This window comes from Brassica napus, chromosome C3, assembly GCF_020379485.1.
Source record: "Brassica napus cultivar Da-Ae chromosome C3, Da-Ae, whole genome shotgun sequence".
NCBI lineage: Eukaryota > Viridiplantae > Streptophyta > Magnoliopsida > Brassicales > Brassicaceae > Brassica > Brassica napus.
The window spans coordinates 3,977,369-4,003,139 of record NC_063446.1 but is presented as its reverse complement, the minus strand read 5'-3'; the positions used below and the strand labels follow the sequence as shown (position 1 = coordinate 4,003,139).

General features: G+C 38.6%; 9 protein-coding genes and 1 non-coding gene across 11 annotated transcripts; 5 read left to right on the top strand and 5 right to left on the bottom strand.

Annotated features, from left to right (window-relative positions):
• Nucleotides 1–4,239: 4,239 nt before the first annotated feature.
• Nucleotides 4,240–7,452, top strand: LOC125584108. The gene is made up of 8 exons (XM_048752000.1): nucleotides 4,240–4,707; nucleotides 4,794–4,885; nucleotides 5,254–5,957; nucleotides 6,302–6,372; nucleotides 6,472–6,561; nucleotides 6,634–6,822; nucleotides 6,890–7,037; nucleotides 7,118–7,452. The coding sequence occupies exons 1-8, from the start codon at nucleotides 4,342–4,344 to the stop codon at nucleotides 7,300–7,302; spliced, it is 1,845 nt and encodes a 614-aa protein (XP_048607957.1). The 5' UTR covers nucleotides 4,240–4,341; the 3' UTR covers nucleotides 7,303–7,452.
• A 573-nt stretch (nucleotides 7,453–8,025) lies between these two features.
• LOC106441505 (receptor-like kinase LIP1) lies at nucleotides 8,026–11,196 on the top strand. The gene is made up of 5 exons (XM_013883314.3): nucleotides 8,026–8,978; nucleotides 9,098–9,264; nucleotides 9,349–9,538; nucleotides 9,617–10,011; nucleotides 10,084–11,196. The coding sequence occupies exons 1-5, from the start codon at nucleotides 8,876–8,878 to the stop codon at nucleotides 10,984–10,986; spliced, it is 1,758 nt and encodes a 585-aa protein (XP_013738768.2). The 5' UTR covers nucleotides 8,026–8,875; the 3' UTR covers nucleotides 10,987–11,196.
• Nucleotides 11,197–12,293: 1,097 nt separating this feature from the next.
• On the bottom strand, nucleotides 12,294–13,058 carry LOC125584107 (protein METHYLENE BLUE SENSITIVITY 2-like). Its single transcript, XM_048751999.1, has one exon. The coding sequence runs from the start codon at nucleotides 12,737–12,739 to the stop codon at nucleotides 12,422–12,424; it is 318 nt and encodes a 105-aa protein (XP_048607956.1). The 5' UTR covers nucleotides 12,740–13,058; the 3' UTR covers nucleotides 12,294–12,421.
• A 147-nt stretch (nucleotides 13,059–13,205) lies between these two features.
• LOC125584105 (seipin-1-like) lies at nucleotides 13,206–15,086 on the top strand. The gene is made up of 2 exons (XM_048751996.1): nucleotides 13,206–14,244; nucleotides 14,406–15,086. Exons 1-2 carry the CDS (start codon nucleotides 13,723–13,725, stop codon nucleotides 14,958–14,960), a joined length of 1,077 nt encoding a protein of 358 aa, XP_048607953.1. The 5' UTR covers nucleotides 13,206–13,722; the 3' UTR covers nucleotides 14,961–15,086.
• LOC106433342 (putative 4-hydroxy-4-methyl-2-oxoglutarate aldolase 2) lies at nucleotides 14,903–16,228 on the bottom strand. Its single transcript, XM_013874188.3, has 3 exons — nucleotides 15,988–16,228; nucleotides 15,579–15,785; nucleotides 14,903–15,459 (listed from the first exon to the last, which is right to left on the bottom strand). Exons 2-3 carry the CDS (start codon nucleotides 15,760–15,762, stop codon nucleotides 15,143–15,145), a joined length of 501 nt encoding a protein of 166 aa, XP_013729642.2. The 5' UTR covers nucleotides 15,763–15,785; nucleotides 15,988–16,228; the 3' UTR covers nucleotides 14,903–15,142.
• Nucleotides 16,229–16,285: 57 nt separating this feature from the next.
• On the bottom strand, nucleotides 16,286–18,577 carry LOC106433324 (isopentenyl-diphosphate Delta-isomerase I). Its single transcript, XM_013874175.3, has 6 exons — nucleotides 18,196–18,577; nucleotides 17,719–17,774; nucleotides 17,477–17,568; nucleotides 17,012–17,114; nucleotides 16,763–16,900; nucleotides 16,286–16,679 (listed from the first exon to the last, which is right to left on the bottom strand). The coding sequence occupies exons 1-6, from the start codon at nucleotides 18,345–18,347 to the stop codon at nucleotides 16,423–16,425; spliced, it is 798 nt and encodes a 265-aa protein (XP_013729629.2). The 5' UTR covers nucleotides 18,348–18,577; the 3' UTR covers nucleotides 16,286–16,422.
• On the bottom strand, nucleotides 17,477–20,786 carry LOC106433317 (pentatricopeptide repeat-containing protein At5g16420, mitochondrial). 2 transcript variants are annotated; one of them, XR_002655258.2, is made up of 3 exons: nucleotides 19,053–20,744; nucleotides 17,719–17,774; nucleotides 17,477–17,568 (listed from the first exon to the last, which is right to left on the bottom strand). XR_002655258.2 is itself a non-coding variant. In XM_022694983.2 (1 exon), the coding sequence occupies exon 1, from the start codon at nucleotides 20,689–20,691 to the stop codon at nucleotides 19,093–19,095; it is 1,599 nt and encodes a 532-aa protein (XP_022550704.2). In that variant the 5' UTR covers nucleotides 20,692–20,786; the 3' UTR covers nucleotides 18,716–19,092. The 2 variants fall into 2 exon arrangements, 1 of the variants encoding a protein (XP_022550704.2); XM_022694983.2 differs by lacking the exons at nucleotides 17,477–17,568; nucleotides 17,719–17,774 and having other exon boundaries at nucleotides 18,716–20,786.
• A 211-nt stretch (nucleotides 20,787–20,997) lies between these two features.
• Nucleotides 20,998–23,460, top strand: LOC125584106 (biotin carboxyl carrier protein of acetyl-CoA carboxylase 1, chloroplastic-like). The gene is made up of 7 exons (XM_048751997.1): nucleotides 20,998–21,339; nucleotides 21,656–21,700; nucleotides 21,798–21,952; nucleotides 22,052–22,373; nucleotides 22,667–22,738; nucleotides 23,088–23,153; nucleotides 23,238–23,460. Exons 1-7 carry the CDS (start codon nucleotides 21,187–21,189, stop codon nucleotides 23,259–23,261), a joined length of 837 nt encoding a protein of 278 aa, XP_048607954.1. The 5' UTR covers nucleotides 20,998–21,186; the 3' UTR covers nucleotides 23,262–23,460.
• A 36-nt stretch (nucleotides 23,461–23,496) lies between these two features.
• LOC111204321 lies at nucleotides 23,497–24,682 on the top strand. Its single transcript, XM_022698705.2, has 2 exons — nucleotides 23,497–24,130; nucleotides 24,290–24,682. The coding sequence occupies exons 1-2, from the start codon at nucleotides 23,642–23,644 to the stop codon at nucleotides 24,356–24,358; spliced, it is 558 nt and encodes a 185-aa protein (XP_022554426.2). The 5' UTR covers nucleotides 23,497–23,641; the 3' UTR covers nucleotides 24,359–24,682.
• A 553-nt stretch (nucleotides 24,683–25,235) lies between these two features.
• TRNAS-AGA lies at nucleotides 25,236–25,317 on the bottom strand. The gene has a single exon. It is a non-coding gene; the product is annotated as a tRNA-Ser (tRNA).
• Between the last annotated feature and the right edge of the window lie 454 nt (nucleotides 25,318–25,771).

Here is a 25,771-nt window from a genome sequence, read left to right as displayed (position 1 = left end):
TCCAGATGGTCCATCTAGATGTCTTATCTAGATGTTCCATCTGGGTGTTGTTCGTTTTTTCTATTCGTTCATGCATCCAGATGAATCATCTGAATGCAACTATGAATGCAACTATGTTTGTTTGCTTTTCATTTTTTAACTTTCATCTACATTCATGTGGACTTGTTAATAAAATGATTAAAATATAATTTTTTACGTTTCGGCGAAAAAATAGTATTTTTACGGTTTTAGCGAAAAATATTTTGCGGTTTTTGAGGGAAAGTGTATTTTTGGCGAAAAAGTGCATTTTTGTGGTTTTGGCGGAAAATACGTTTTTATGGGTTTGGCGGAAAAATACGTTTTTGCGGTTTGAACGGGAAAAGTGTGTTTTGCGGTTTTGGCGGGAAAAATGTTTTTGACGGGAAAAGTTTTTTCACGATTTTGGCGGGAGAAGTTTTTTCATGATTTTGGCGGGAAAAGCATTTTTGCGGTTTCAAAGGGAAAACACATTTTTCCGGGGTTTCGACGGGAAAATACATTTTTCTGGTTTTGGGTGGGAAAATACATTTTTCCGTTTTTGGCGGGAAAATGCGTTTTTCCGGTTTTGGCGATAAAATGTGTTTTCCGGTTTTGGCGGGAAAATGCTTTTTCCGGTTTTGGCGGGAAAATGCGTTTTTCCGGTTTTGGCGGAAAATTTTCGTTTTACGGTTTTGGCGGGAAAATTGTGTTTTCCGGTTTTGGCGAGAAAATTGTGTTTTTCCAGTTTTGGCGGGAAAATGCTTTTTTTGCGGTTTTGGCCGGAAAATGCTTTTTGGAGTTTGGCGGGAAAATGCATTTTTGTGTTTTGGTGGGAAAATATGTTTTTTTTCTCGTTTTGACGGGAAAATGCATTTTTTCGGTTTTTGTCGAAAAGTGTGGTTTTACTGGTTTGGCCGAAAATGTCTTTTTATGGAAATGTGTGTTTTACGTTTTTTTGCGAAAAAACGCATCTTGCGGTTTTGGCAGGAAAATGTGTTTTTCAGTTTTTGCGAGAAAATGCATTTTTTGGTTATAGTAGAAAAATTGATATGCAAAAAAAATAGAATTTAGGGTTTGAAAATAATATTTTGATTTTAAAAAGTCATTTTTATCATTTATCATTTTGGACTGAGCTAGATGCATCTGCATCCAGATGCACCATCAAGACTCACCTTCATTTCGGTGAGAATTTGAGATGAATTTTTAAAAATTCAGCTGGGTGATCCATCTGGATGTAACATTATATATAATGCACAAAACGAACATCGATTTGCATCTTCATCCAGATGGGTCATCTGGGTGAGCAAACGAACAGGGCCTGAGTTTCCTTGTGTTTATATGGTTACACGTATGTATACTTCATATATGGAACAATTCTTATAAAATAATTGCAAGATTTACTTTAAGATAATAATCCAGTTATTAGTTTAATAAGATAATAGCTATTAGTTTTTTTGTCAAGTATAATAGCTATTAGTTTAATAGAGAGAAACGAAAGTTATCATTATCAATATAATTGACCAGACCGGGCCATGACATATGATTTTCTATTCCAATTGCTATTGAGTTTGGTATTTAATTTGTGTATGACGTTAACATGTCTTTCAATATTTGACTATATTGATAAATGTACTTGATGATAATGTCGCAGAACAAATTAAATAATGAGGTTGCAGCTTGAGCCACAAAGTCGCACTTGGGAATGTGAGATCGTGCCTCTCCCAATATTCACATGTTTGTTTGATGGTTCTTACTTATTAGGAGGCTGATAATGCGACTAGTGAAATAGGATTAGACCCTATGATTACACAGCTTTATTTTGGGAAAATGAAATGCATTCTAAAGCGCATGATAATTTATTTGCTTTCTACGTCATGATATATCAATGGAGTTTAGTGTGGAAGGCCTTACTCTCGAATAAATGGCAGGATCTATCAAAACTGCGTGATAGGAGGATATTCAGTTTACCCAAGAATCGAAAATATTTAAATGGTTGATTTAGCCGTTAAATGGTGACTTGTCAGAAGTTAGAACTGTTAGGAACTCATTACAATCATTTGCATATAGACTTGCATAACTATACAACCACATGTGAGCATTAGCAGCCATTTTTAGAATATATATATATAAACTATACTAACCCAAATCATATCATTTCTATATAATATTTGAATGCTCTTTCATAAATGGGAGCAGCATATGCTATTGCATGAAATTTAAGCAAAAGTGCATGGAATAGCTTAAAATGCCCTACACGCCTGGCGATGGATAGCAACTATAATCCATATCCGACAAAAGCAAGGATTTGTTTAGCACTAGGCACTATTAGTAATGATAGTTTTAACCATGGACCTTTTCACATTTCATGGGGTTTTTGAAGAGAAAATAGTCATATAAATAGATAGATTTGTGAGTAAAAATAACTACTCCATTGTCCTATAAATAACTTACTTTTGTCTTGAACAATCTTTTCCGATGCTTCAACATTGTCCTGGCAAGAAAAAATAATATGTGGTTGAACCATGTTTATCTGTCTTCCATCAATCAAGAAAAAAAATCGTATTATGTTTTACAATCACATTCATCAATGACGACAAATTTTTCCACGTCGTATATTCTTGATAAGAGATTTGATTTAACTTAATTACTAGAGAATCATGCAGAGGCATAAAATGTTCTGGAGAGCTCATACTCACATTTTGATTTTGATTTGATAATAACATTCATGGTTTAAGAATGAGAGAATAACCAGTCTTTTCCAAGAACTTGGAACAAAGAAAGAAAGAAAGAACAAACATCATCGTCTGAGTATGTAGGTGTGGGACTAAAACAAAGAAATGTTGACTGATGGAACAAGAACTAAAATTGGTGGATTAGAAATATGGGGAGAACGTGGAGGATGCTTCTTCACTGGTGAAATTGATGGAGCTCACATATAAATGTAATAATAATGCTTTTAGAATAAGTTCTATTCATCACTTGATGTCTAAAATCTATATGCTTTCATCTTTTTAGATATGCTGATAACATAGTCATGTTAATTCTTGACTATAACATAGTCATGGAATAGCTTTAAAAAAAAAAACTTTTGTTTTTCATTCATTCATCGTTCATATTTTCTTTATGCTTCTTCAGTTATGTCTAAATTGCTAGCATGGTTTGAAAGTTTATTCCAAATCACATATGTACCACAGGTCTAGAGTATAGTACAATCTTTTCAGACCAGAAACCATTTTAATTAACCTTGTAATAAATCATCTTTCTAAAATTAGACTTTGAATTCCCAAAATATATAATTGATTAAATAATCTGTCAGAATTAGAATTTATTCGATAATATGACTATCAATAGCCACACGCTGATCTTTCTACAGTTCCGTATAGAAAACAGTTTACAAATCTTTTAAAAAGGCAAGAACAGATTACAAATCTTTTAAAAAGAAAAGAAACTCCCAGTGCAGGTGGAATAAATCCTCTATTTGAAACGACTCCACTTCTGTCTTTTCTTTTTAAAATTTTATCTTTGGGGCCATTATGGCGATTACATATTAAAGTTTCAAAAAAATAAAAAAATTATCTTCGTGGCTCACAAATAAACTGCTTCATCACTTAATAAACTGTTTGTACGTACTCCTACGCTAGTTTCACATCATGTTTTTATTCTAGAAACATTCATTTTTTTAGAAGAGAAGAATAAAAAAGTGAACCAAGCGGTGGTCGCCTGGTGGCAATCGGGGCTTATTGTGTATCCGCATCAGTTTTGTGTTCGATTTTCCATGAGAACTAAATTATCATGGCCAGTCTGGACTTGGGTTTCGGTCCAAGTGGTTTACATGGTAGATCGTAATAGGGTTTATAAAAAAAAAGAATAAAAAAGTGTTTAAGCATGGAGAATGGTTTTACATTCGGCATAAAGTCATCAAAAATATTAGCTACATCAACACTCTTTAATGGCATGCTGTCAAGAACGTGAATTAGGTGAATACAATTGGTCAAAATTAGCATAATGCACCTTTTCAGAATGTGTAATCAGTGCTAAACCAGGTTAAAGATTGATTTTGGCGGTTTAATTGGTCTAGCGGGAAATTTTGATTAGCCAACCGGAGATATTAACCCGAACCAATCGTTTTTTTTTTTTATAATTTCGTTGGTCCTTGACGTACAGGCTGGTTTTCCTCGTGGTCTGCTCTTTCTTTAACGCTGCACCAAAAAAATAATAAAAAATTAAAAAGAGGCAAAAAAAAAGACAGAAGACGAAGAACACAAAAGATGAAATTCCATTCTTACCCCTCTCTCTGGAACACATCTCTCTCGGTCTTTCGTCCAAAGTCTCAAACCTCTGGCGATGTCGTGTCCTAGAGACTCCATCACATACAACGCCACGCGCTGCGCGTGCGGTATCGGCCAGCTCCTAAACCGGAGCTCAGGAAGCTGCGAGATCTTCGGCTGGCCGTCGACGATCATAACAGACAAAGACATCAGCTACAAGGGAATATCCTTCGCCGAGACGCTATTCGCCTTCGACAGAATCAAGAAGTTCACGCAGTCTCAAGCCGTCTTCCTCGAAGCCACGCTCGTGATGCTTCTCTCGTGGCTAGTCTTTTGCTTCTTCCTCAGATTCACCAAGCTCGGCGACGGTCGTAACGTCTGGTTCAATCTCCGTTGGTGGATTACTAGGCTCGATGTCTTCTTCTCCACTAGGCATTGGCTCGTTAGTACTTCTCCCCCTTCTTCTTTAGTTTTCCTTGAGTTTGCTTTCTCCATGAGGTTTGCATTCACTTTTGAATCTTTTTGCAGGATGATCAGCAGATTGTTAAGAAACGCAAGACGGAGCTAGGTGGAATGTTCTCTGTTGCTAGCTGGATTGTCTTCATAGGACTATTCGCTGCGTGAGTCTTTCTCTATCCTTAGATTCAAGCTTTATAATGTTCAAGAAATCGTTACTACGAGGCGCCCTATAGAGAATTAATGTTTAATCGGGCGGGCGCTTATCCCAATCTTTTGAACGAAAAATTGTTTAGTTTAGACTCGATTTGCCGACTAGGGAGATGCCTAGATCGATTTATACTTGCATTAATGTTTAGGCAGGCGCTTAGACCGAGTTTTTGAATGTCTAGACCGATTTTTTTTAATATCGGTTTGAAAAATTTGTTCGTTCAGACTCGATTTGCCGATTAGGCAGAGGCCTAGATGGATTTTTAGAGCCTAGATCGATTTTTAGAACACTATACTAACTTGCTTTTCAGTATCTTCACAGGTTGCTTTACCAAATCCTAACCAAGAGAACCATTGAAGTTCACAACGTGAGAGCTACCGGTTCTCCAGACCTAATCTCATTCGAAAACGACCTGGAGTTCAACATCACTGCTGTCTCCGACATGAGCTGCTCCAACTTACGCGGTATTGGGAACGTACTCACTGGTAATCCAGGATTCAGCGACTTAAAAGTAGCTTCTCTGTCAAGTTTTGGGAACTATACTTGTAGGAACACAACTTCAGGACCAACGGTGAACTTCAAGTGCAACAAATGTCGTCTCGCCAACGACTACATCTACATCTCGTGGCATTTCGTTGACCTTCCTGGTGCCCCTGCAGCTGCCGTTGGGTTTCAGTTTAACTTCACTTCCAAGAATGGAGCTGACAAGAAGAAGCATGTGAGTTTTGTGAGTGGAACTCTGAGAAACGGGAGTGTACTTGATGAAAGACCTGTTACTTTTCGTGGGAGTGAAGGGAACGTATTGAAGTTTAATCTGTTTCCGAGGATCTACCATCATCTGGGGGATCTTAAGCTGATTCAGCCTCTGTTTCACGAGTTTATCCCTGGCTCGGTTTACCGAGAAACTGCTCAGCTTCAAGCGTCTTTGGGGAGGTCAGCAGATGGCATACTCAACACTACACTGTTTATCAACTATCTGTCTTCTTATATCGTTGAGATCGACCATGAGAATATACTTGGTCCTGGTAAGTAAAGTTACTTCTTGTGATAGGCATGGGCGTTTGGTTTTGGTTCGGTATATAATCTAGTTATTAATAATTAAATATAATTGATATTATAGGTATATAATTTGTATTTTTAAAAATTTTGGTTTTCTAGTTGTAGAGATATAGGATCCGTCCAGATATTTATGAATTTTTTTCGGTTTGATTCCGATTTTAGAGATATAGGATCCATCCAGATATTTATGAAATTTTTCGGTTTAACCGACATGGTTTGGTTTTTTGGTTCCGGACAAATGTGCCCAGGCCTACTAAGTCTTAATAGTTATTTATTAACTTATAGTATCTATCTGTTTGCTGTTTTACAGTTAGCTTCCTTGCTGATCTTGGTGGTTTGTATTGCATCAGCATTGGCATATTTTTCTACATACTAGTGCAGGTTTGAAGCCTTTTCCATCTTCTTTATTTTAATGTTTACCTTTCTTCACATCTCGCTTTTAGCATATCATGTAAGGTGGTAACTTGGCTCTTTACATAGTGTGAGTATAGGATCAAGAAGCTGCGAAATGAAGATACCATATTCAGGAGGATACGGAAACGTCGTAAAGCTCTTGACCACTGGGATAAAGTAACTCTTCTTCTTCTTGCAATGCTTTCTTTTCTTTATTATGAGTTGCTCATAAGAATGCTCCTTATTTAGCTAAGAAGATATGTTGCATACACATACGATTGCCGCATATTGGGTGATGATGCCATCAGAACAACAAAGATGTCAGCACTCTGTGGCTTAGCTAGACCTTCAACATCTCCTTCGGAATGTGGATCATCAAGAACAAACATGCAGCATTTTATCATGTCGGCCAAGAAACCTGGCTTAAGCATTGAGAAGGTAAACTAACTAACTAATATATTTCGGGTTTCCTTGAAAAATTCATAATTGGAGTATTGTCTTCCAGAATGTAACTCAACAGCCTGCAAGCCTAGAGATGAGACCTTTGGATTCTACTACTTCTTTGGCTCATGGTGCTAATACCTCAAATAAGAAGAGTATAAGCCAGTCTTCTCATAGCAATGGCGATATAATCCCTCCACCTCCTTCAATGGGTATGGCTTACATTCTCTACCATTGTTTATAACTTATCATAAAATCTGAGACCTTGGACTGGTTACTGTTACTATTGCAGAGTTCGGTGAAGGCTCTTTTAGCTCAGAAGTGGACGCAATCGACATCAAGAAGAAACTACTTCTTCTCTATGACTACAATGTATTGCTTAGGGAGAAACTTTTAGACACTCAGTCTTTGCTCAATGCTTTGGGTGCCAAAGCTTCATCATCATCATCATCTTCAACTAAGGAACACAGTACTTAGAAGATCCATGAGGCCGCCTAACAAATATTGTTTGTATTCTCTTTTGTAACCCCCACATTACTGCTTGTTGTATCTCTGTGAATATCTCACATTGCTAGTAGTTAGCAAAATTTTATCATCATTGAAATTAACAAGAAATGAGTTTCATCAGTCAAAGGTTTACATTAATTCACGGTTAAAAGCTACGTTGATCCCGCTTATAGGCAGCATAGCCTTGAGAGGGACGGTCATAACCGCGTCAACGTAGGAAGTGTTCCTTTCCCCTGTCTTGAGAGCTTGCGTTGGAGCATCGAGATCAGCTAAGTTACGCCAAAGTCCACAAGACGCAGCACAAGGGACACCACTTCTAAAGCTACAAGGGTATCCACGCACAAAGTCAGCTCCCTCGGAGTAAGGATCATAGAGAGTACCAAATGGCATCAGAAAGTTCAAATCTTTCCACAAGAAAACAAATTAAGGGCAAAAAGATTAATTTTTTTAGGACACATCACACATGAGTGACTATTAAACAAATAGAAAACTAACCAAAACACACTGAGCCACATAGCTTTAAACATAGTCATACGTACAAGGTTTATGATAAAGAGACGGAAAAGAAGAATGCAGCAGATCCTATGTTGTTTTTTCAGAGGGATGAGCATTGAGCACAAACACGTGGGTGTGTGTGTGTGTGAAAACTATGAATTAGATTTTTATCACTTTTTCTGTAGAATTGGTCCACAAACGTCTCGCGCATTTGCTGCTGCGTCCCGAAGTTTCCTCTTTTGATCGTGCGTGTGTGTCGTCGTAACGTTAGGGAGAGTCAAAGTGTCGAGAGACTTCAAATACTCGAAACCGGATATAACCGATCGGTCTGATGTTGGGACAAGATTTATGATTTTACCATGTTTTGGGTTAATTGGTTTGAACCGGTTTCAATAATGGATATACCACAAAAATACTTCAATGATGGATATATGATTTTCATCTACTTTGTAAATGATTTTCAAAACAATGTTGAAACTAATATATTTAAAGCAAATAACCTAATTTGCTAGAAATGTCACAAACTCTTCTTTTTTTGGGGTCAACTTCACAAACTCATTTAAAACATAAGAACAAGTCTAAAAAGAAGTGATGTCTTGAAGTTGTATTATTGAGTAGTTATTATAATTTTCTTACAAACATTATATACAAAAATGCATTCCCTAAAGTTATAGCTAACTAAAACTAGAATTAAAATTAGAATGAAGAAAATGGAAATAAGAATGGATATCCATGCTTTAAGGGATTTAAAACAAAAGTTGCAAAAACAGAAAATAGAAATTGTAAAAAAAAAATAACGTAGCATGTTCCCCCTTCCTTCTCGCATGGTTCATCGGAGAACTTTAATGTGTTCACGTCTTTCTGATTGGCTTCAAATTTTTCCTCTTTCTCTCTCTCTCTTTCCTCTGTTTCGTTTCATTACCAATCTCCAGACATTTCTTCAACATTAACGTGGGTCCTTCAATCTCTTGAAGGACCCCACCATTGTTAATCCCCTCACAAAAATTTTCCCTCTTTTTTTATTTTTAGGCTTTTAGATTTATACGTAATGATGAATTGTTTCCCCTGTTTCACTTCACAAAAGAGTAGTAATCCTCCTTCTGGGAATGAGACTAACGAAAACAATGAACAAGAAGTCAGACCACCACCCGGTAATCTTTAGTTTTGTAATAAAATTAAAAAAGATGTTATTTGAACAAAAAAATAAAATTAAAAAGATGTTATTTTTCTTTATCCATCTGAAAACCCATTTTCTTGGATTTGGTTTCAGTGGCGGCGGTAAAACATATAGAGGAAAGAGAAACAGAGCAACCACCGGTTAAAACATTCAATTTCCGGGAACTAGCGACGGCCACCAAGAACTTCCGGCAAGAATGTCTTCTCGGAGAAGGTGGTTCGGGTAGGGTTTACAAAGGAACCCTTCAATCTACTGGCCAGGTTTGTTACACTAGAACTGAGAGTTAAACTATATGCTATTTTCCGCATGTGTCTTTGAAGTCATGCCATTGCTTTTTTGTATAGTTGGTAGCTGTAAAGCAGCTAGACAAGCATGGACTACATGGTACCAAAGAGTTTCAAGCTGAAGTCTTGTCATTGTCCAAACTCGAACACCCTAATCTCGTCAAGCTTATAGGTTACTGCGCTGATGGAGACCAACGGCTCTTAGTCTTTGAATTCGTCTCTGGAGGCTCCCTTCCAGACCATCTTTTCGGTATACATTTCAAAACATTTGTGACAACTTTAGGCTTAGTTTGGAGGGACTGATGATACTATTGTACTTGACATGCAGAGCAAGAGCCAGGCCAGAAACCGATCGACTGGCTCACGAGGATGAAGATTGCCTTCGGCGCAGCGCAAGGATTAGATTACTTGCATGATAAAGTAAATCCACCGGTGATATACAGAGATTTAAAAGCTGCTAACATCTTGTTGGACGATGAGTTTTACCCTAAGCTTTGTGACTACGGTTTGAATAACCTAGCGCCCGGGGCAGGTGATAGCATGTTTCATTCTTCATGCGTTATGGACACTTATGGCTACTCCGCGCCTGAGTACACTCGAGGGGAGGATCTCACCGTCAAGTCGGATGTTTACAGCTTTGGAGTTGTGTTGCTTGAACTCATCACCGGTAGAAGAGCTGTTGACACTACTAAACCTAATGATGAGCAGAATCTAGTTGCTTGGGTAACACTCCACCTCTCTTCCTTGCGTCACAAGAAAGTAAGTTTTTGATGATTTTTTTTTTTGTTATTTCAGGCACAACCGATATTTAGAGATCCGAAAAGGTATCCGGATATGGCGGATCCTCTCTTGAAGAAGAACTTCTCAGAGAGAGGGATAAACCAAGCAGTGGCGATAACGTCAATGTGTCTACAAGAGGAACCAACTGCTCGTCCTTTGATAAGCGATGTAATGGTTGCGCTTAGCTTCCTTTCGATGTCTACGGAAGACGGTATTCCAGACGCTGTGCCGATACTATCCTTCAGGGACAAGAGCATGTCGATTGCTTTGAGCAGACATGGTTCTTGTTCTGTTACTCCCTTTTCTCTTCTTCAGAAAGAGGAGGGAGACGACTCGTCCAGTGCTTCATCAGAGTCAGAAGATGATGATGAAAAGAAAGAAGTGTCAAAAGGTAGTAAGAAGAAGCAAGATGAGGATTCAGGTGATGAGTCTGGTTCAGATGATGAGAAGGGTCAAGAAGAGGTAGAGAAACCTGGAAGCTCTAAGAGCAGTTCCTCTGACTCTGGAAGCGAGAGAGCAAGTCCCATTGATGAAAGTAACGCAACTGCACAGAGTTTGGAGATAAAGTATAGTTATAGCTCTGAGGAAGAAGAAGAAGAAGAAGGAGATAACGAGAGGCTAAGCAGCTCTAAATCTGATAAAGATTGCACTTCTTTTCGGTATGACAGCGAGAGGAATCACGATGATTCGCCTAAGAACACAAGCATCGCTCATGATGATCATAGAGATGATGATGATGATGAGGAAGAAGATGAGGATGAGAATCATGAAACTCGGCTTGAGCACATTCATAGCTCAAAATCTGAAGCCCACAGTGTTTATTCAGATGATGATGATGCAGGCGAGGAAAGTGGTCAGTCGTCTTTGAATAGGGTTGAACCAGAGGAAGGAGACCACGGTTCTTCTGATGAAGAGTGAATCTTTGTCAAAAAGTTTTTCTCAGAAGTTTATAACATTTGCAACATGAAAAAAAAAAATTTGTTTCAATTTTTTCATTTTGAAACAACACAAAATTGTCACATAAATCTAATATACATATGTCACACTTTAATGTAAATATATCTTGAATACTGTATGTTAGGAAGAAAATGTTTACAATACATTTATCTAACCATTTGCTTTTCCAAATCTTTCCAATCTTTATTGATTTTATAAGCTTAAACAAATTTATTAGCTTAGAAATCAATGTTACACCTTTCAAGGTTAATAAGTACTTAATGTGTAAATTATTCTGATGGCTAGCTACAGCATAGGACAGGTTGTCTTGGGGGATGCTTGGGGGAAGTTTAGAACTGGTGCTTATCATCTGTTCTCGAAGGAATACCAGAAGCGTGCGGGTTTGAGATGGAGACAAAGAGGTCTAAGGTAATGTTGATACAGCATATTCTGTCAGTACAATGGTTATGGTCTCAAGAAGAGAAAGCTTCTGTATCAAAACCTCAAGCCACCAAAGGGTAAAAGCAGTTTGAAAGCGGATTGTTAAATTTTTCCTCTTTTTACTTTTTGATTGTTTACATTTGTCGTAATGGGTGATGATTCTTATATGAGTTTTGGGTAGAGTTTTTAGCACCTTGAGAAAACAGAGGATTTGATTTCTCTTTTGAATGTACAGTTGGAGAAATTTACAGATGGATTATTAAGATACTAACAACACTTGTCGCTTTTGTTTTGTTAATCATATGAACAAACACATTTTTTTTTCTTTGGCAACACAAAAGAATTTAAAGCATTGATGGTGGTTTACTTGAGCCATCTACAGAAAGACAGTGTGTAACTAAGTCAATTTTCAACTTGATTCGGATTCTATAAAAAAAGGGTAGCAAATGTGCATCCTGGTGCTGCACAAGCACAATGAGAATTAGATTCATTCTTTTTAAATGAAAAGAAAACAAGACCGCATCTTAACTAACTAGTCCAGATGCTTTGAAAGCTTGCAGCTTTAAAAAAAGCAAATAAACTGAACACACCAAGCAAAATGTATATCTAAGCTTTTCAGACATCGAATCAAAGTACTAATCTCTTTAACTCTTATTAAAATCCTCGCAGATTTCACCGAAAGATAAAGCTTAATTAGAGGCTTAACTAACATTAATGATCGTTGACAAAAAAAAAAAAAAAAAAAAAAGAAGCTAACATTTAAGATGAGAGAGACAGATACGATTTTCAGGCATCAAACCAAACATACCAATCTCTTGTCTGATTGAAATCAAAGAGCCAGATCCAAAGATTAATAAGAGATATCATATCATCAGTTACTTTATATCATATGCATCATTGCAGACAACTTGAAGAAACCCATAATAATAAAGATGACAACGCAATTCGATACAAACCCCCAAACACACAAAGATCATCACTTCTTGAGGCTTCCTCTGATTCCAGGTTTCGGTTTGGAAGACGACTCAGGAGCAGCAGCCAGAGCCTCGTGGAGATTCTTCGGCTCCTCGTAAGGCAGCTTTGGATGCTTCGACTCGTGATGGATCTGCATCGTCTTCAGATCCGGCGCCGTGATCTTGCAGTGAGGACACTCGTACTTCGCGTGGCCGCCTTTCTCCTTGCCCGTCCTGTCGGCGAGCCCCGCCTTTCCTCCGCCTCTGTTGGTCAGCGCCGCGTCGGCCTTGGCCTGGAGCTCCTTCGCCGTGTGCTTCTTCGGCTTCGCCTTGCCTGTCATCGTCGATTGGCGGCTATGAAAGGGGGGGACCCTAACCCTAATTTGATTGGGGGGAGACAAAAGGATTTGGTGGCGACGAGAGGTTCGATGCGATATTAAAAAAGCAGAGAAATAATATTAATTAAATAATTATCCTCTTTTCTCGAAGGTTTTTATTAAGTGCAGTACGGTGCACATTAAGAATTTTGCTCCCCTTTGCTCATAGTCGTAAATTAAAAAAAAAAAAAAAAAAAAGAATATTAATAAGTTTTATGACTAGAATCTTGTAACTAATTATATAATTTTCATTGATTTGAATTTTTAAATTGTGTTTAAATTATGATAGTTATTATTAGCAAAAGAACATATTTTTTGGGGGATATTGCTGCAATCTACACTGTAATTAGATATCATGTTTGCTTGGTGAAAGATTGGTAGATCATTATTCAATTCATAATTTTTAAACATAACTAAAATCAGTTACGTGATAGTAAAACGAAAAAAACCTACGTTAGTGGCCACTATAACCAAACATAGCCTATTTTATTTTCCGGTAGTGAACTACAGTAATACACTAAAACAAACACTGGTAGACTGGTAGTATATAGATTACATAATATCTCTCTACATTTTCTATTAAAAAATTGGTAGTATATATGTATACTCTCTAGTAATTATCATTTACATGAAATTAAACTTGATCATTTAAATCAAAATGCTGAAAATCCAACTAAATCATTCGAGCTCATTTCTTCTGGTACATTCAGTATGTGACTTCACTGAAGCAACGTGGCACTACTCAAGAACACGAACCACCACGTTTCAAAATTCTCATGCAGATGAAATAAACTAATAGTAATATACAACACAGCGACGTTTATCTATATCATGTCATAAAGCACAAACCGTAAGCTGACAAAGAAAAAACACAAACCGTAAAGAATCTTGATTCTCAATTCCCTCAAAACAAAACGTTTCAAGAAAACAAAAAAAAAAAAAAAACAATGGAAGAACTAAACATAGACCTCAAAATCCCTGACCCATTACGAGCCGATTGGTTCATGGCTCTTGTAGACATCCAAGCTGATCTCATCTACAACGCACTCGTGGTCTTAACCTCACCTCTCTATCTTCTCTATCGCTCGTACAACCGCGCAACCGCTACAATCTCTGCCGCAGAAAGAGCGGTTAAACGTGCCCCCTCGCGGATAAAGAGCAGTGCAGCTCGGGTAGTAAGAAGGACATGGTATGGTCTAATGGGTGCATGCCACGTCTCCATGGTGATGGTGTTGGCGTTGATCATAGCGGCTGTTCTCGGTATTGGGGTTGTGAGTTTGTATGTAGAAAAGCCTGTGGTTGTTAGAGAAAGACTCTTCTTCGATTACACTGAAGAGAACCCAAGTGCGGTGTTTAGTTTTGACAAGAAGAAGAGACCGTTTGGTGTTCCTGTTGGACATAAGGTTCATGTCTATTTAGTTTTGTGGATGCCTGAATCTGATCTTAACCGAAGACTTGGTTTATTTCAGGTAATTAAATACCAAATTTTAACGGATTCATTAATATATAATAAAATTATTATATAAAAATTATTATAGAAATATTACATGGGCTACTAAATAAATATTTATTTAGTCGAAATAACATGTTTTCTTGATTAAATCAATTTTCTTGTGTGGTTCTCTCACAGTTGAAGGTAGAGCTACTCTCATTAAAAGGCGAGACAATAGCGAGATCAAGCCAACCTTGTATGTTACGTTTCAGAAGCAAACCCATAAGACTAGCAAGAACATTCGTGATGAGTGTTCCACTTATTGCCGGATTCGCAAACGAAGCACAAACAATGAGAATAGATGCTTTAGTCCACCAAGAGAAATGGCCAAGAACAAAAGCCGTGAGAGCGACTCTGATTCCACGTGCACAGACTCGGTTACTGCCTCAGTTATACGAAGCCGAGGTCGTTATAAACTCGAAACCGCCGTGGACTAAACGAATGGCTTATAATTGGAAATGGACTCTTTGCGTCTGGACTTCAATGTATCTTTATGTCCCTATTCTAGTCGCCCTTCTATGGTGTTTTAGACCGTTGTTGTTCCCTTACGTTGCTTCTTCAAGAACCGTTGCGGAGACTGAAAGATTAGAGATGGAAGTAGTGGAAGAAGAAGTGATTGAAAGGAGATTTAGAGAAAGAAGAAACAAGCCTCGTCGACGAACTTTCATTACAACACAGGAAACTTATACATAGTAATTAATCAGGTTCTTGTTTTTTCTTATGTTCTCAGCTCTGTACTAAACCGGCAATTGTAATAACTGTAACATAACTGGTCTAAAACAGATAAAGAGAAGTAGCACAAACCAAGTTCATGTGTTCTTAGAAACTAATCCAAATGCAGCAACCAAAGAAACAAGAAGACAAAGCCTTTTGTATTAAACGGACAACTCAGTCTGAGAGACAAGAACGCCATCAGTGTCCGCATAAACCCATTCACCATCACAAATCCGAGTCCCTGCAATATTAACCGGAACTCTTTGCTCTCCAAGTCCTTTCTTACTCGCCTTTATTGGATGAGAGGCCAAAGCCCTCACTCCAATATCGCAACCGTTGATCTCATCAACGTCTCTGATGCACCCGTTGACAATGATTCCCGCCCATCCGTTGTTCTGAGCTTGAACCACGGGGTTGCCTCCGAGTATCGCACACCGTTGGCTCCCTCCACCATCCACCACAAGAACTCTCCCGTTTCCTTAATAACATCATCCAAAACAGTTAAAAAGTCGTTATCTTTATCTATCTCTGTGCAAGTAGCGAAGTTACAAATCAAGTTTGGGTTTTTTTTTTTTAAAGAATAATGATTATATTTACCTTTCTCCTCGAGGAACTGACGGATCAAGCCGTTGTCTTCAAACACTTTGACAGTAACAACAGGACCTGAGAATATCTGTCGACGGCCGTAAATCTGGAAAACGGGTTGCAAAGCTCTGAGCTCACCACTACGAATCAGGTCTTGGTTCGCGTCACAGACTTCCGCAGTGGTCACAAACGCCATCTTCTTCCCCTTTTTTTTCTCGGCTATGATTAAAAAAGGTTGAGACTTTGAGAGTGAATCAATCAAAATAAATCTTAGGAGCTGAGCATATGAGTATAGTACACGTAACTGATGATTCGTTTAGACACATAAGGCAAGAATCTAAAATACAATCTTTTTGAACAAACCCACAAGGAAAAATACAATCTTTTTGAATCTATTGATGTTAAGATCAAGTCTTGTTACCTGGATCAGACCAAACTCAGATGCAGAAACAGAACTCTTTACAATGTTTACTATTTCAGACAAGAAAGTAGGTAACTTTAGAAAGAGAACAGTGTTGGAAACTAGAGAAGGAGTTTTGGTATATATCAGATCAAAGGTAGTGGTGAAGCTTTAGAGAAAGGAATCATGAGATTACTTGACAATCATGTGGTCTTTATTTTTAGTGTCTCCACCTTTTGTATCTTTGCTCTCTGTCTTCTTACTTTTATGTTTGTGTCTTGACTTGTTTTTTTACTTTTGTTGTAAACTGTTTCTCAAGGAGTAAAAAAAAATATATTAAAAATTTAAAATCTTTGTTTGGATTCAAACAATTTAGAAATACAAAAAACCCAGGAGGAGATCTTGTTGACAGTTTTATCAATAATCAATAGAGAGAAAGAGGAAGATCCAAAAGTTTTAGAGCTTGTGAATGGTTTTCATGTCAGCAGCTTCAGCGAGAGTTCCTTTCTCAACATGATCCCACCACTTCATCAAGAAATTGTCAACCACCAATCTAAACCATGGAGACAGTTTCACAGCTTCATCATCATCACCTGCATCTGCTTTCTTCACCAGCTCCTTTAGCTCCTCCCTGCTCACATACTTGATATCAGCCACTTCGTCTGGGTTTGGTTGAAGCTTCACATCCCGGACGATGAAGAGTAGATAGTCAACTGCAAGTAAATCCCACATTGGCTTTATATAAAACCAAAGCTTGTAGAATCAATGGAGTGAAAAAAAAAGGAGAAATGATTACGTTCGTGCTCGCCCCATTTGCCATCAGAAGGTGCCTTGTAAAGCATGCGTCCCAAGGGAGTGAACTCATTGACTGGTACATCTTCAGCTACAATACCGAGCTCATCCAGAAGCTTTCTTTGTGCAGCATTTCTTACACCTGGTCATATAGTGAGGGTTGTAAGTAAATAGAATCCTGGCCAGTGAAAGCTTCAAAATGTTTCGTGAAGTAAGGACTAGTCTTTAAGCGTTTCCCAGGTAAGATAGATACCTAGAACGTTCTCTTCAATCAGCTCAGATTCACGGTAAAGAGGATGGCTGCAACAAGTGTTTGTCCACACAAGTGGGAAAGTAACCTTTGTTTTTGACCTTTGCTGTAAAGAGGAGAAGAAAATAAATTTCAGTAAGATGGCACATAAGCAGACCAAAACCAAACCCAACTGTTAAATCTAGAATTCTAGATTATAAGCCAATCCATTGCCTTACTACAGAGTATCTTTCTTTATTATCTCAACAAGTGTCTGGTTTCAAATTTTACAGAAGTAATTACTATGCCCAAATCCCAATACAAACATAAGCTATCTTTGTCTATACAATACTCAGTCCATTAAGTTGCTTGGAGGACTAAAAGGTGTCATCTTGAGCATATTATATGAAAATAATGGTTACTTTGATATTGGATTCCTAAACCTAGAGTTAAGACTTAAAAGTCATCTTCACATAAAAGGCAAATAACCTGGAGAAGCAACTCATATTTGGAGTTGAATAAGAAGACACTGAAAGCCCTGTGAAGCAAATTCTCAGCTTCAATCTTTTCCATCAGATGACCTGCAGTTTTGATGAAGGAGTCGAGCATTATTATCCTGGAGGATCAACTAAACTAACACACTTCTAGAGAAGCTAGCAAACACCAACTTGGCAGAAAAGCAACACATTCCAAGACACAAGCACATTAAATGGAGAATCAAATTCACTTACAGTTGTACTTAGTGTCATGGCCCACCACACGATCATTTTCATCAACGAGGATGCATCTGCAGAGAAAAATAGAAGAAGATTGAATTGAATAAATGAACAAGCCTCTATATTACATGCATGAGCTATGAAGGAGAGACAGGATCGAATCATATTAAGCTAATGATTCATCCATAGTCATGTAAAAGCATCTCTGACATCCCCACAGTAGATAGTATTTTCAGTAATTTCTAATAAAATTAGCAGTATCAGTGATAAGAAAAGGAACACACATTTTAGAGCTCAACATCTTCCTATCACTACTATGTTTTGTAAATAATGGAAAAGAAACTGAACAGAGTCGTCTCAGCTTAAGGTTTTGTCTGAACAGAGTTTTTAAGATTTCATCTCGATTAGTAAAGTATAAATATTTAGTATAATATGGGTTCCTTAATAAACCAAAAAAAATCGAAAGAAAAAATGGGAAATGAAAATCTCAACTCGTCCTCAAACATGAGTCGTCTCTGAACAGCATCCATTCCATCATCGTTGAAGTCAGCCATGGTGACGACGGCTGAGAAAGCTTGAAAGACAGGTGAGTTCTCGCCGGAGGTCGGATCCAAGAAATACGGAGAGGGGTAAATCGGGAGCATGAAAATTAAGGAGGGACCTTCTGAGTCGACGACACGAAGGGGGATACTATATTAGCGAGAGACGGACATTTTGATGCTTCTCTGTGTTTCTGTTACTTTTTTCTTTTTGAAAATTTATTAATGGATGAGCCGCGTACTTCGCGCAAAATTTTGAATTACTGTTACAACAATACTGTTGTTAACTGATCACAGTTTAAAATAAAATTTCACAATTTCCCAAAATATTAAATTATATTTTTTATTTATAGATTATAAGAATAATAAAATATAATTTAATATGTTTTACCGTTTATTACATTTTATCATTAACTAGTCGATTTAAATATAAACTAAACATTGCGTATGAGTCTAATTAACAACTAAAACAATTCTACAACAGATTTTAATATTATTTTTTCAATTTCTCAGATCAGACTTTTCTTTTCGGTGTATGTATAATGTAACAATTTTGATTAATGTAACAATGATTATTGGAATGGTTACAGTAATTCTCATGGATGGTTAATGTAAGATAGCTTGAACCAGATTCATGAGCGGCTTGAGTCGCTCCTTTTGACCTTCATCTCCCACAAAGACCCTTTGGCCCTCTTTGTACCATTCTTTGTTCTATCTCTTAAATGTGTAAAGCAGTTCATCTATATGTCTCCAGGACATTATCCAATGTGTCTATCATAAATCAACCAAAGTCGAGAGCTAGATCGATACCTTCAGGAGATCAATGAGTATTGATCAGACTCTTGCTTCTTCAAGGGACAGAAACTTCATGCAACAGCAGCTCCTCAAGAACCACCACTCCTTTGTCTAGTTTACCAGCAAATTTCCTCAAGAAAAGCTCCCAACATTCTCTATCAACTTTCCCGCTCATAACAGCCATGGACACAATCTTAATCGCGTCCTCTTCTTTCCCTGACTCCTGCAACCCCTCGAACAATATCAAGAACGTCGTTTTATTAGGAAAACAACCGTTCTCCAGCATCTCTTCAAGAACCCTGACACCTTCCTTAACATTCCCCTTCTTGGACAACCCTTCGATCAAAACGTTATACGTGAAAGCATTCGGCTTACACTTCCTCTCGACCATGTCGTCCCATAACCGACCCGCCTCCGTCAACTCTCCCTTCTCGCACATCCCCGAGATCAACGTGTTGTACGTCAAGAGACTCGGGATCGAGCCTTTCTCGAACTCGTCGAACAACTTCCTCGCTTCAGTAACTCTCCCGTCTCTGCAAAGCCAATGAATCAAAGTGCTGAGAAGCGCGTTATCAGGCATACAGTTCTTCTTCAACATCTTCCTCCACAGACTACAAGCCTCATCCACCTTCCGGTCCTTGCACAGTGCGTCGATAACTTTACAGCAAAGCGAAGAATCTGGCATGAAACCTCTCTCAAGCATTTCATCGAACATGTTCCGCGCCTCTCCGGCTTTCCCCTCCTTACACAAAGCCCTGATCATAACACCATAGGTCACTTCATTAGCCTCAATCCCGTTCCTTTCCATATCATCCATCACCTTAGCAGCCTCAGAGAATCTCCCCAACTTACAATAACCATCCATTAAAACAGTATAAGTAGTCGCATCCGGCTCCCACCCACGATCCAACATCTCTCCCAAAACCTTCTCCCCCGCTTCCATATCCCCTCTCGCGACATACCCGCCTAAAATCGTCGTGTAAGTCACAAGATTCGGCACCAGACCCATCTCGGGAATTTCGTCGAGCACCTTGTAGGCACTCTCCACATCGTTCTTCTTGCAAAGAGCTTTCACGAGGAGGTTACAAGTAAAGATGTTCGGAGTGATTCCAAAAGACTCCTTGCTGTTCTTAAACATGGCGTGTACCAAATCGAATCTCCTATTCTGTATCAAAACGTTCAAGAGCGTGTTTAAGGATCGAACCGAGCGTCTCACGTTGTAATCAGGGATCCGGAGGAAGATTCTTAGAGAGGATTCGAACCGGCCTGCGAGGCCGTAGTTCCGGAGCAAGTCGATGAAGATATTCTCGCCGCATCTGATCGGCGGGTGCGAGTTGCGAAGCTCTGACATTAGAGACTCTATTGGATCGAAAGCGCGGGCGCGGGAGAGCTTGAAGAGGATGGAGTGGTAGGTGTCGTAGTTGTGGGTGAATCCGGGGTGTGATCTGCCGGCGTAGAGGAAGATCTGGAGAGCGAGGTCGATGTTCTGCTGTTGGGTGATCATGGAGACTAGACGCTTCGGGAATAGACGCTTCGGCCACGGTTTGATCGGTGGATTGTCTGTGAAGTAATGCTGGAGAGGAGCGGCGGCGGCGGAGAAGAGGCGGGAAGGAAGGAGCTGATGGAAGCGCGTGGGGTTCAACATCGTTGCCATTTCGGAGCGGCGAATTGACGAGGATGTGTCTCACTAGGAGAAGGCGACGGTATGGTTTTAAAGTTGCCGGTGGTTATTTCAATAACCGGAGATCGATTTCGTTTTAAACCGGTTGGCTATTCCCGGTATGATTTTAAACACTTTCCAAGATTCCAGATAATTTTTTTTTTGTCATGCGGGTCAAAATCGCAATTCCAAGAATTTAGTTAATCGACTTTCCCTACATTTAAATACGTTTTTCTGGTACATTTTTTTTTTTTGTCAACCACATTTTTATTTAATTTCTGGAACAAAAAAAGATAGAAAATAGCCGAAAAGAAAACAATAAAAAGCGAGTTCAGAAGTCAGAAGGATGGGGTAGTAATACGAACTACAGATCACAGAAGGACACGTGGAGGAATCTGGAAGCGAGTTAATAATCATCTCTCATGCTCTAGCTGGAGTGCGACCTAAACCCGATCTACACCCGACAAGAAGAAGAAGAAGAAGTGGAGAATGGCGTCTTCTTCGTTCTCCGTCACGTCTCCGGCTGCTGCTTCCGTCACCCAAACGTCTTCACACTTACCTCTCCCAACCACACGCTCTCGTCTCCCTCGCAGAGTTTCCTTCCATCTCTCCGCCAAGCCTAAGCTCTGCTTTCTCTCCAAGGTATGTACCAATTCCATCCCCTATTCGTGCAATGCAGTTTCTATTTGCTCAAGTTTGTGTCTAATCGTCGTCGTTTTGATCTTGTCCTTGATGATTCTGTAGTTTTATTCTAAACTGTAGTTAATTCTCAGGGAAAATTGTTTTGCGATGTTTCATTAGGAGGCTAGTTTGACCTGCAAGGCCTTAAGCATTATATGAATCGCGTCCTCGAGATTATTCAGATTTTGTCTGAAGTCAAAATGTGTTCAAAAGTACATGTACCTTCATATATGTCTGAAACAAGACTTTGTCCTGTCTTTTGTATCTGAAATTGCAGCCTAGTCGTGGTAGCTACCCTGTGGTCAAAGCCCAATCTAACAAGGTAATCTCTTCAGCTAATCATCTCTTCGAGTGACTTTGACAAATGTGCCCCTTCAAAATTTTGGTTCATTTCTGGACGCTTCTTCTACCTTTTAAAGGTTGGTAGTGGTGCGTCATCAAATGCTTCAGCTCCTACAAAAACTGATGAGCCAGAATCAGATGAAGGAAAAGATAGAAACTCTTCTTCTTCGACTGATTTAGCTACAGAAGAGTCTATCTCTGAGTTCCTTACCCAAGTCACAACTCTTGTCAAGTAAGTTCAGTTTTCCCTTGTTCTATGGTTTAACCTTGTTAGACAGGATCATCTTAACCGTTCTCCTGCATGATTGAATAATCCACATCCATATTGCAGGCTTGTGGATTCGAGAGACATTGTCGAGTTGCAGTTGAAACAACTCGACTGCGAACTTGTCATTCGAAAGAAGGAAGCTTTGCCACAACCCGAGTCCCCCCCTGCGCAATATGTTATGATGCAGCAACCAAACCAATCATCTTATGTGCAATCTGTGGCTCCTCCTCCTCCTCCTTCCGCACCTGCTGCATCACCTGCACCTTCTGCTCCAGCTTCTTTGCCTTCACCGTCTCCACCTAAATCATCGCTTCCTACTGTTAAAAGCCCTATGGCTGGCACATTCTACCGTAGTCCTGGACCTGGTGAACCACCCTTTATTAAGGTTAGAATATTTGCTAATTTCTGTATCCCTTAGTATATAACGTGGCTCTTATTTGCAAAAAAAGTACATTGTGTTTTCTGACGTTTGGACCTAAGATTTTCGGTTGAGGTTAAAATCTTTTCACTTTGCTAAGGAAACCCCAGTTATATGTTATGTGCTTAATACATTCGAAAGCAGAAGAATGAAAACGATATAAAGTCTAATAGGATAACGCAACTAAATTGTTTGCCATGGCAATGTTTTCATCTTTTTGCATTTCACTGTCCGGAGATATGACTTCCTTGCTGCTTTAGGTTGGAGATAAAGTGCAGAAGGGGCAAGTTCTATGCATCGTTGAAGCCATGAAATTGATGAATGAAATAGAGGTGAGTTCCTCAACCTTGTGATATATCTAAACTATATATTTAGTATTTACCCTAACTATTTCCAATCATCTGTTATCAAATTGTTTTTTAATTAATCTTGCTTTCTCTTTTCATTCCCACTTAGCCATCTTACTTTTTTTTGGTCTATATCTTGCCCTTTAGATAGCTTTACGTTACAGTGTCAAAACTTTGTGATTCACTTGTCAGTAATATTCAGATGAACGAACGAATTATTTATGGTTAGCGTGTAACAGTCTTCAAAATCCTACCTCTTCACCTTTGGGGTTTGAAAAACCTGAGGATATTTATTTCTTTACCCAACTCTGAAACTTGAATTTTTTCTCTTCAGTCTGACCAAACGGGAACCGTAGTGGATATCGTTGCAGAAGATGGCAAGCCTGTTAGCCTCGACACTGTAAGTTTACGTAGAATCTCTGCTGTATCCGAAAGAAATCTCTACTGATATCAATGTTAATTGTTTTTCCACCTGGTTTTACAGCCTCTGTTTGTGGTTCAACCGTAGAATCGGCACCATGAGAAGTGGAGAAAAGAGGCTACTTGTGTCCTGAGACTCTTGTGTCCTTTTCGTTTTTACCGTTAAAAGTCTGTTAGTTTTTTTTTTAGTTTGGTGAGTGAGTTGGTTAAAGAAGATGAGAGCTCTGTTTTATTGACACACGAATCTTTGGTTCTGTTTTTTTTTTTTATATCAAAAAAATTTATCACCCTCTCGTGTCGGCTAAGTATTTATTTGGGCTGGACCTGGCCCATATAAAGAGCCAAACCTGTGTAATTAATAATGAAATGAAACATTGAAACTGAAATAAGGAAGAACTGAGAAAGTCTCTCGAAGAATTCAATAAACTCTCTTCTCTGAAGAAACGGATTTGCTTTTGCTTCCTCTCAATGGGTACTATTCGTGGAGATCTGTTCTTCATCATCATCTGCTCAACTCTCTTCTTTGAGACCTCCTCCCTACCGGATCCGTCCTTCTACGATTACCTCCGCGAGAGCGGCCTCCCCGCGGGGATAGTCCCCAAGGGAGTCACCAACTTCTCGATCGACGTCAAAACGGGGCGTTTCACCGTCGCTCTCCCCGTCCCCTGCGACGCGAAGTTCGAGAACCAGTTCCACTTCGACTACAACATCTCCGGCGTCCTCTCCGACGGCCGCATCGGGAACTTGTCCGGCGTGACGCAGAAGGAGCTCTTCCTGTGGTTCGCTGTCAGAGGGATACACGTGGATCCCGTGAGCTCGGGGCTGATCCACTTCGATGTCGGTGTCGCTGATAAGCAGCTTTCTTTGTCGTTGTTCGAGTCGCCTCGTGATTGCACGGCGGCGGAGTATGAGCACCGTTCTGTTGATCTCTCGAAACCACGTGATGATGATCTAAAGGTAACGTTAGGGTTTCTGATTTTTTTTTTCTTCCCCAAATTGGATTATTTAGTTTCGTTAAATTGATTATGAGTATTGTTTGAGTTTTGTTTATTTAGAGATGATTTGAGAATCGAGACTTGTTATTGTGTTTGTTCACTTTACTCTTTTATGATGCAGAAGCAATCTTCTGGAGATATACAATCGATCTTTGGACCACCGAGGAATCGCTGGACAGTATCATCTTAGTTTTGGGAAAGAGCCGCAAGTTCCACTGGATACTGATGATTTCTCTTTTATGGTGCGTCTTGTAAAGAGTTTGGCTTTTCGTTTTTTTTTCTTTTCTTTTTGTGGTATACTACTATATCAGTTGATATCAATGACTGCGTAGAGAAATTTAGGAGGTGTGAGTACTTTTTTGGTTTGTAAAATAGATTAGGGGTTTAAGACATATATATACATATATGCTGCGTGTGGATTTTTTCAGACACTGGTGTGTTCTGTTATCACTATTTTTGTTTCTTGGATTTGTATTTTAAAACAAGCAAGTTGGTGATACGTGAATCGTTTTGTTTGTGGTGTGATTCAAAGTTGAATTCACCAGCAAACTTTCCTTTCAGATGTCACTTGATATATGCGCAACGATTAGTGTAATGAGATTTTGATTGTAGCAAAGAGACAAAGAGCAGATTAGTCGATGAATAATGAATCCATCTAATCTCGTTACATATGGTTTACATCAAAACGAATTTTCGTACTGCAAAACCAAAGATAAAAGGTTATATATCACTAGTTAGCATATTTTTTTGGATGTTTCTCATTTGTTTCATTAAACTTGTTTATAAATTCGAAAATCGTTGTTGGTCCCTACGTGTCTCTTCTAAGAGTTGGCTTTTTCTCGACGACTTGTCTTTCATTTCAAGCGTGGTTTTAGTGTTAGTGGGGCCTTAATTTAAGTAATAATTCGCGGACATACCAATGAAGACGTTGTCCAGAAAAAAAGAAAAAAAAAAAGAGGAAGACAACGAAGCGTTCTACTTTTATGTTTTAATTAACACTTTAAGCGTCATTCCTCCCTACACGTTTCAATTGTCAATTAAACATTCAAAAATCCACGCAAAAAAACCGTGAACGGCAGGATTCGAACCTGCGCGGGCAAAGCCCACATGATTTCTAGTCATGCCCGATAACCACTCCGGCACGTCCACAACTTGTTGACAAATAAGTTACCAAACATATCTTTTATTACTTCATTTGGTCAACTCTTCCAATTTGTCCCAGATACGGACCCAAAACTGAACGAGATATAAGTTATGGTAATAGTTTTATGCAACTGGATTTGATCAATGACTAATGCTACGTAGTCAAACTATTTAAATTAATGTTCATTGGCTTTACTATCTATAAACCTTATCTCCGTTGTCGTCACCACGTTGTCCTAGATTATCACGAAACTCTTTATATCTATATTATTAAAAAGAAAAGTACCCGTTCGAAAATGTTCTTAATTCATTAATTAAATTCCTCTTTTTCTTGTCTTTTTTCAGTTGCATTTATGAAATATCCTAAAATGAATAAAACTGCCTAATTTATTACTTATCTTTTCAGTTACATTAATAAAATATACTTAAATAAATTTAAACTTCCTATTTTATTATTTGT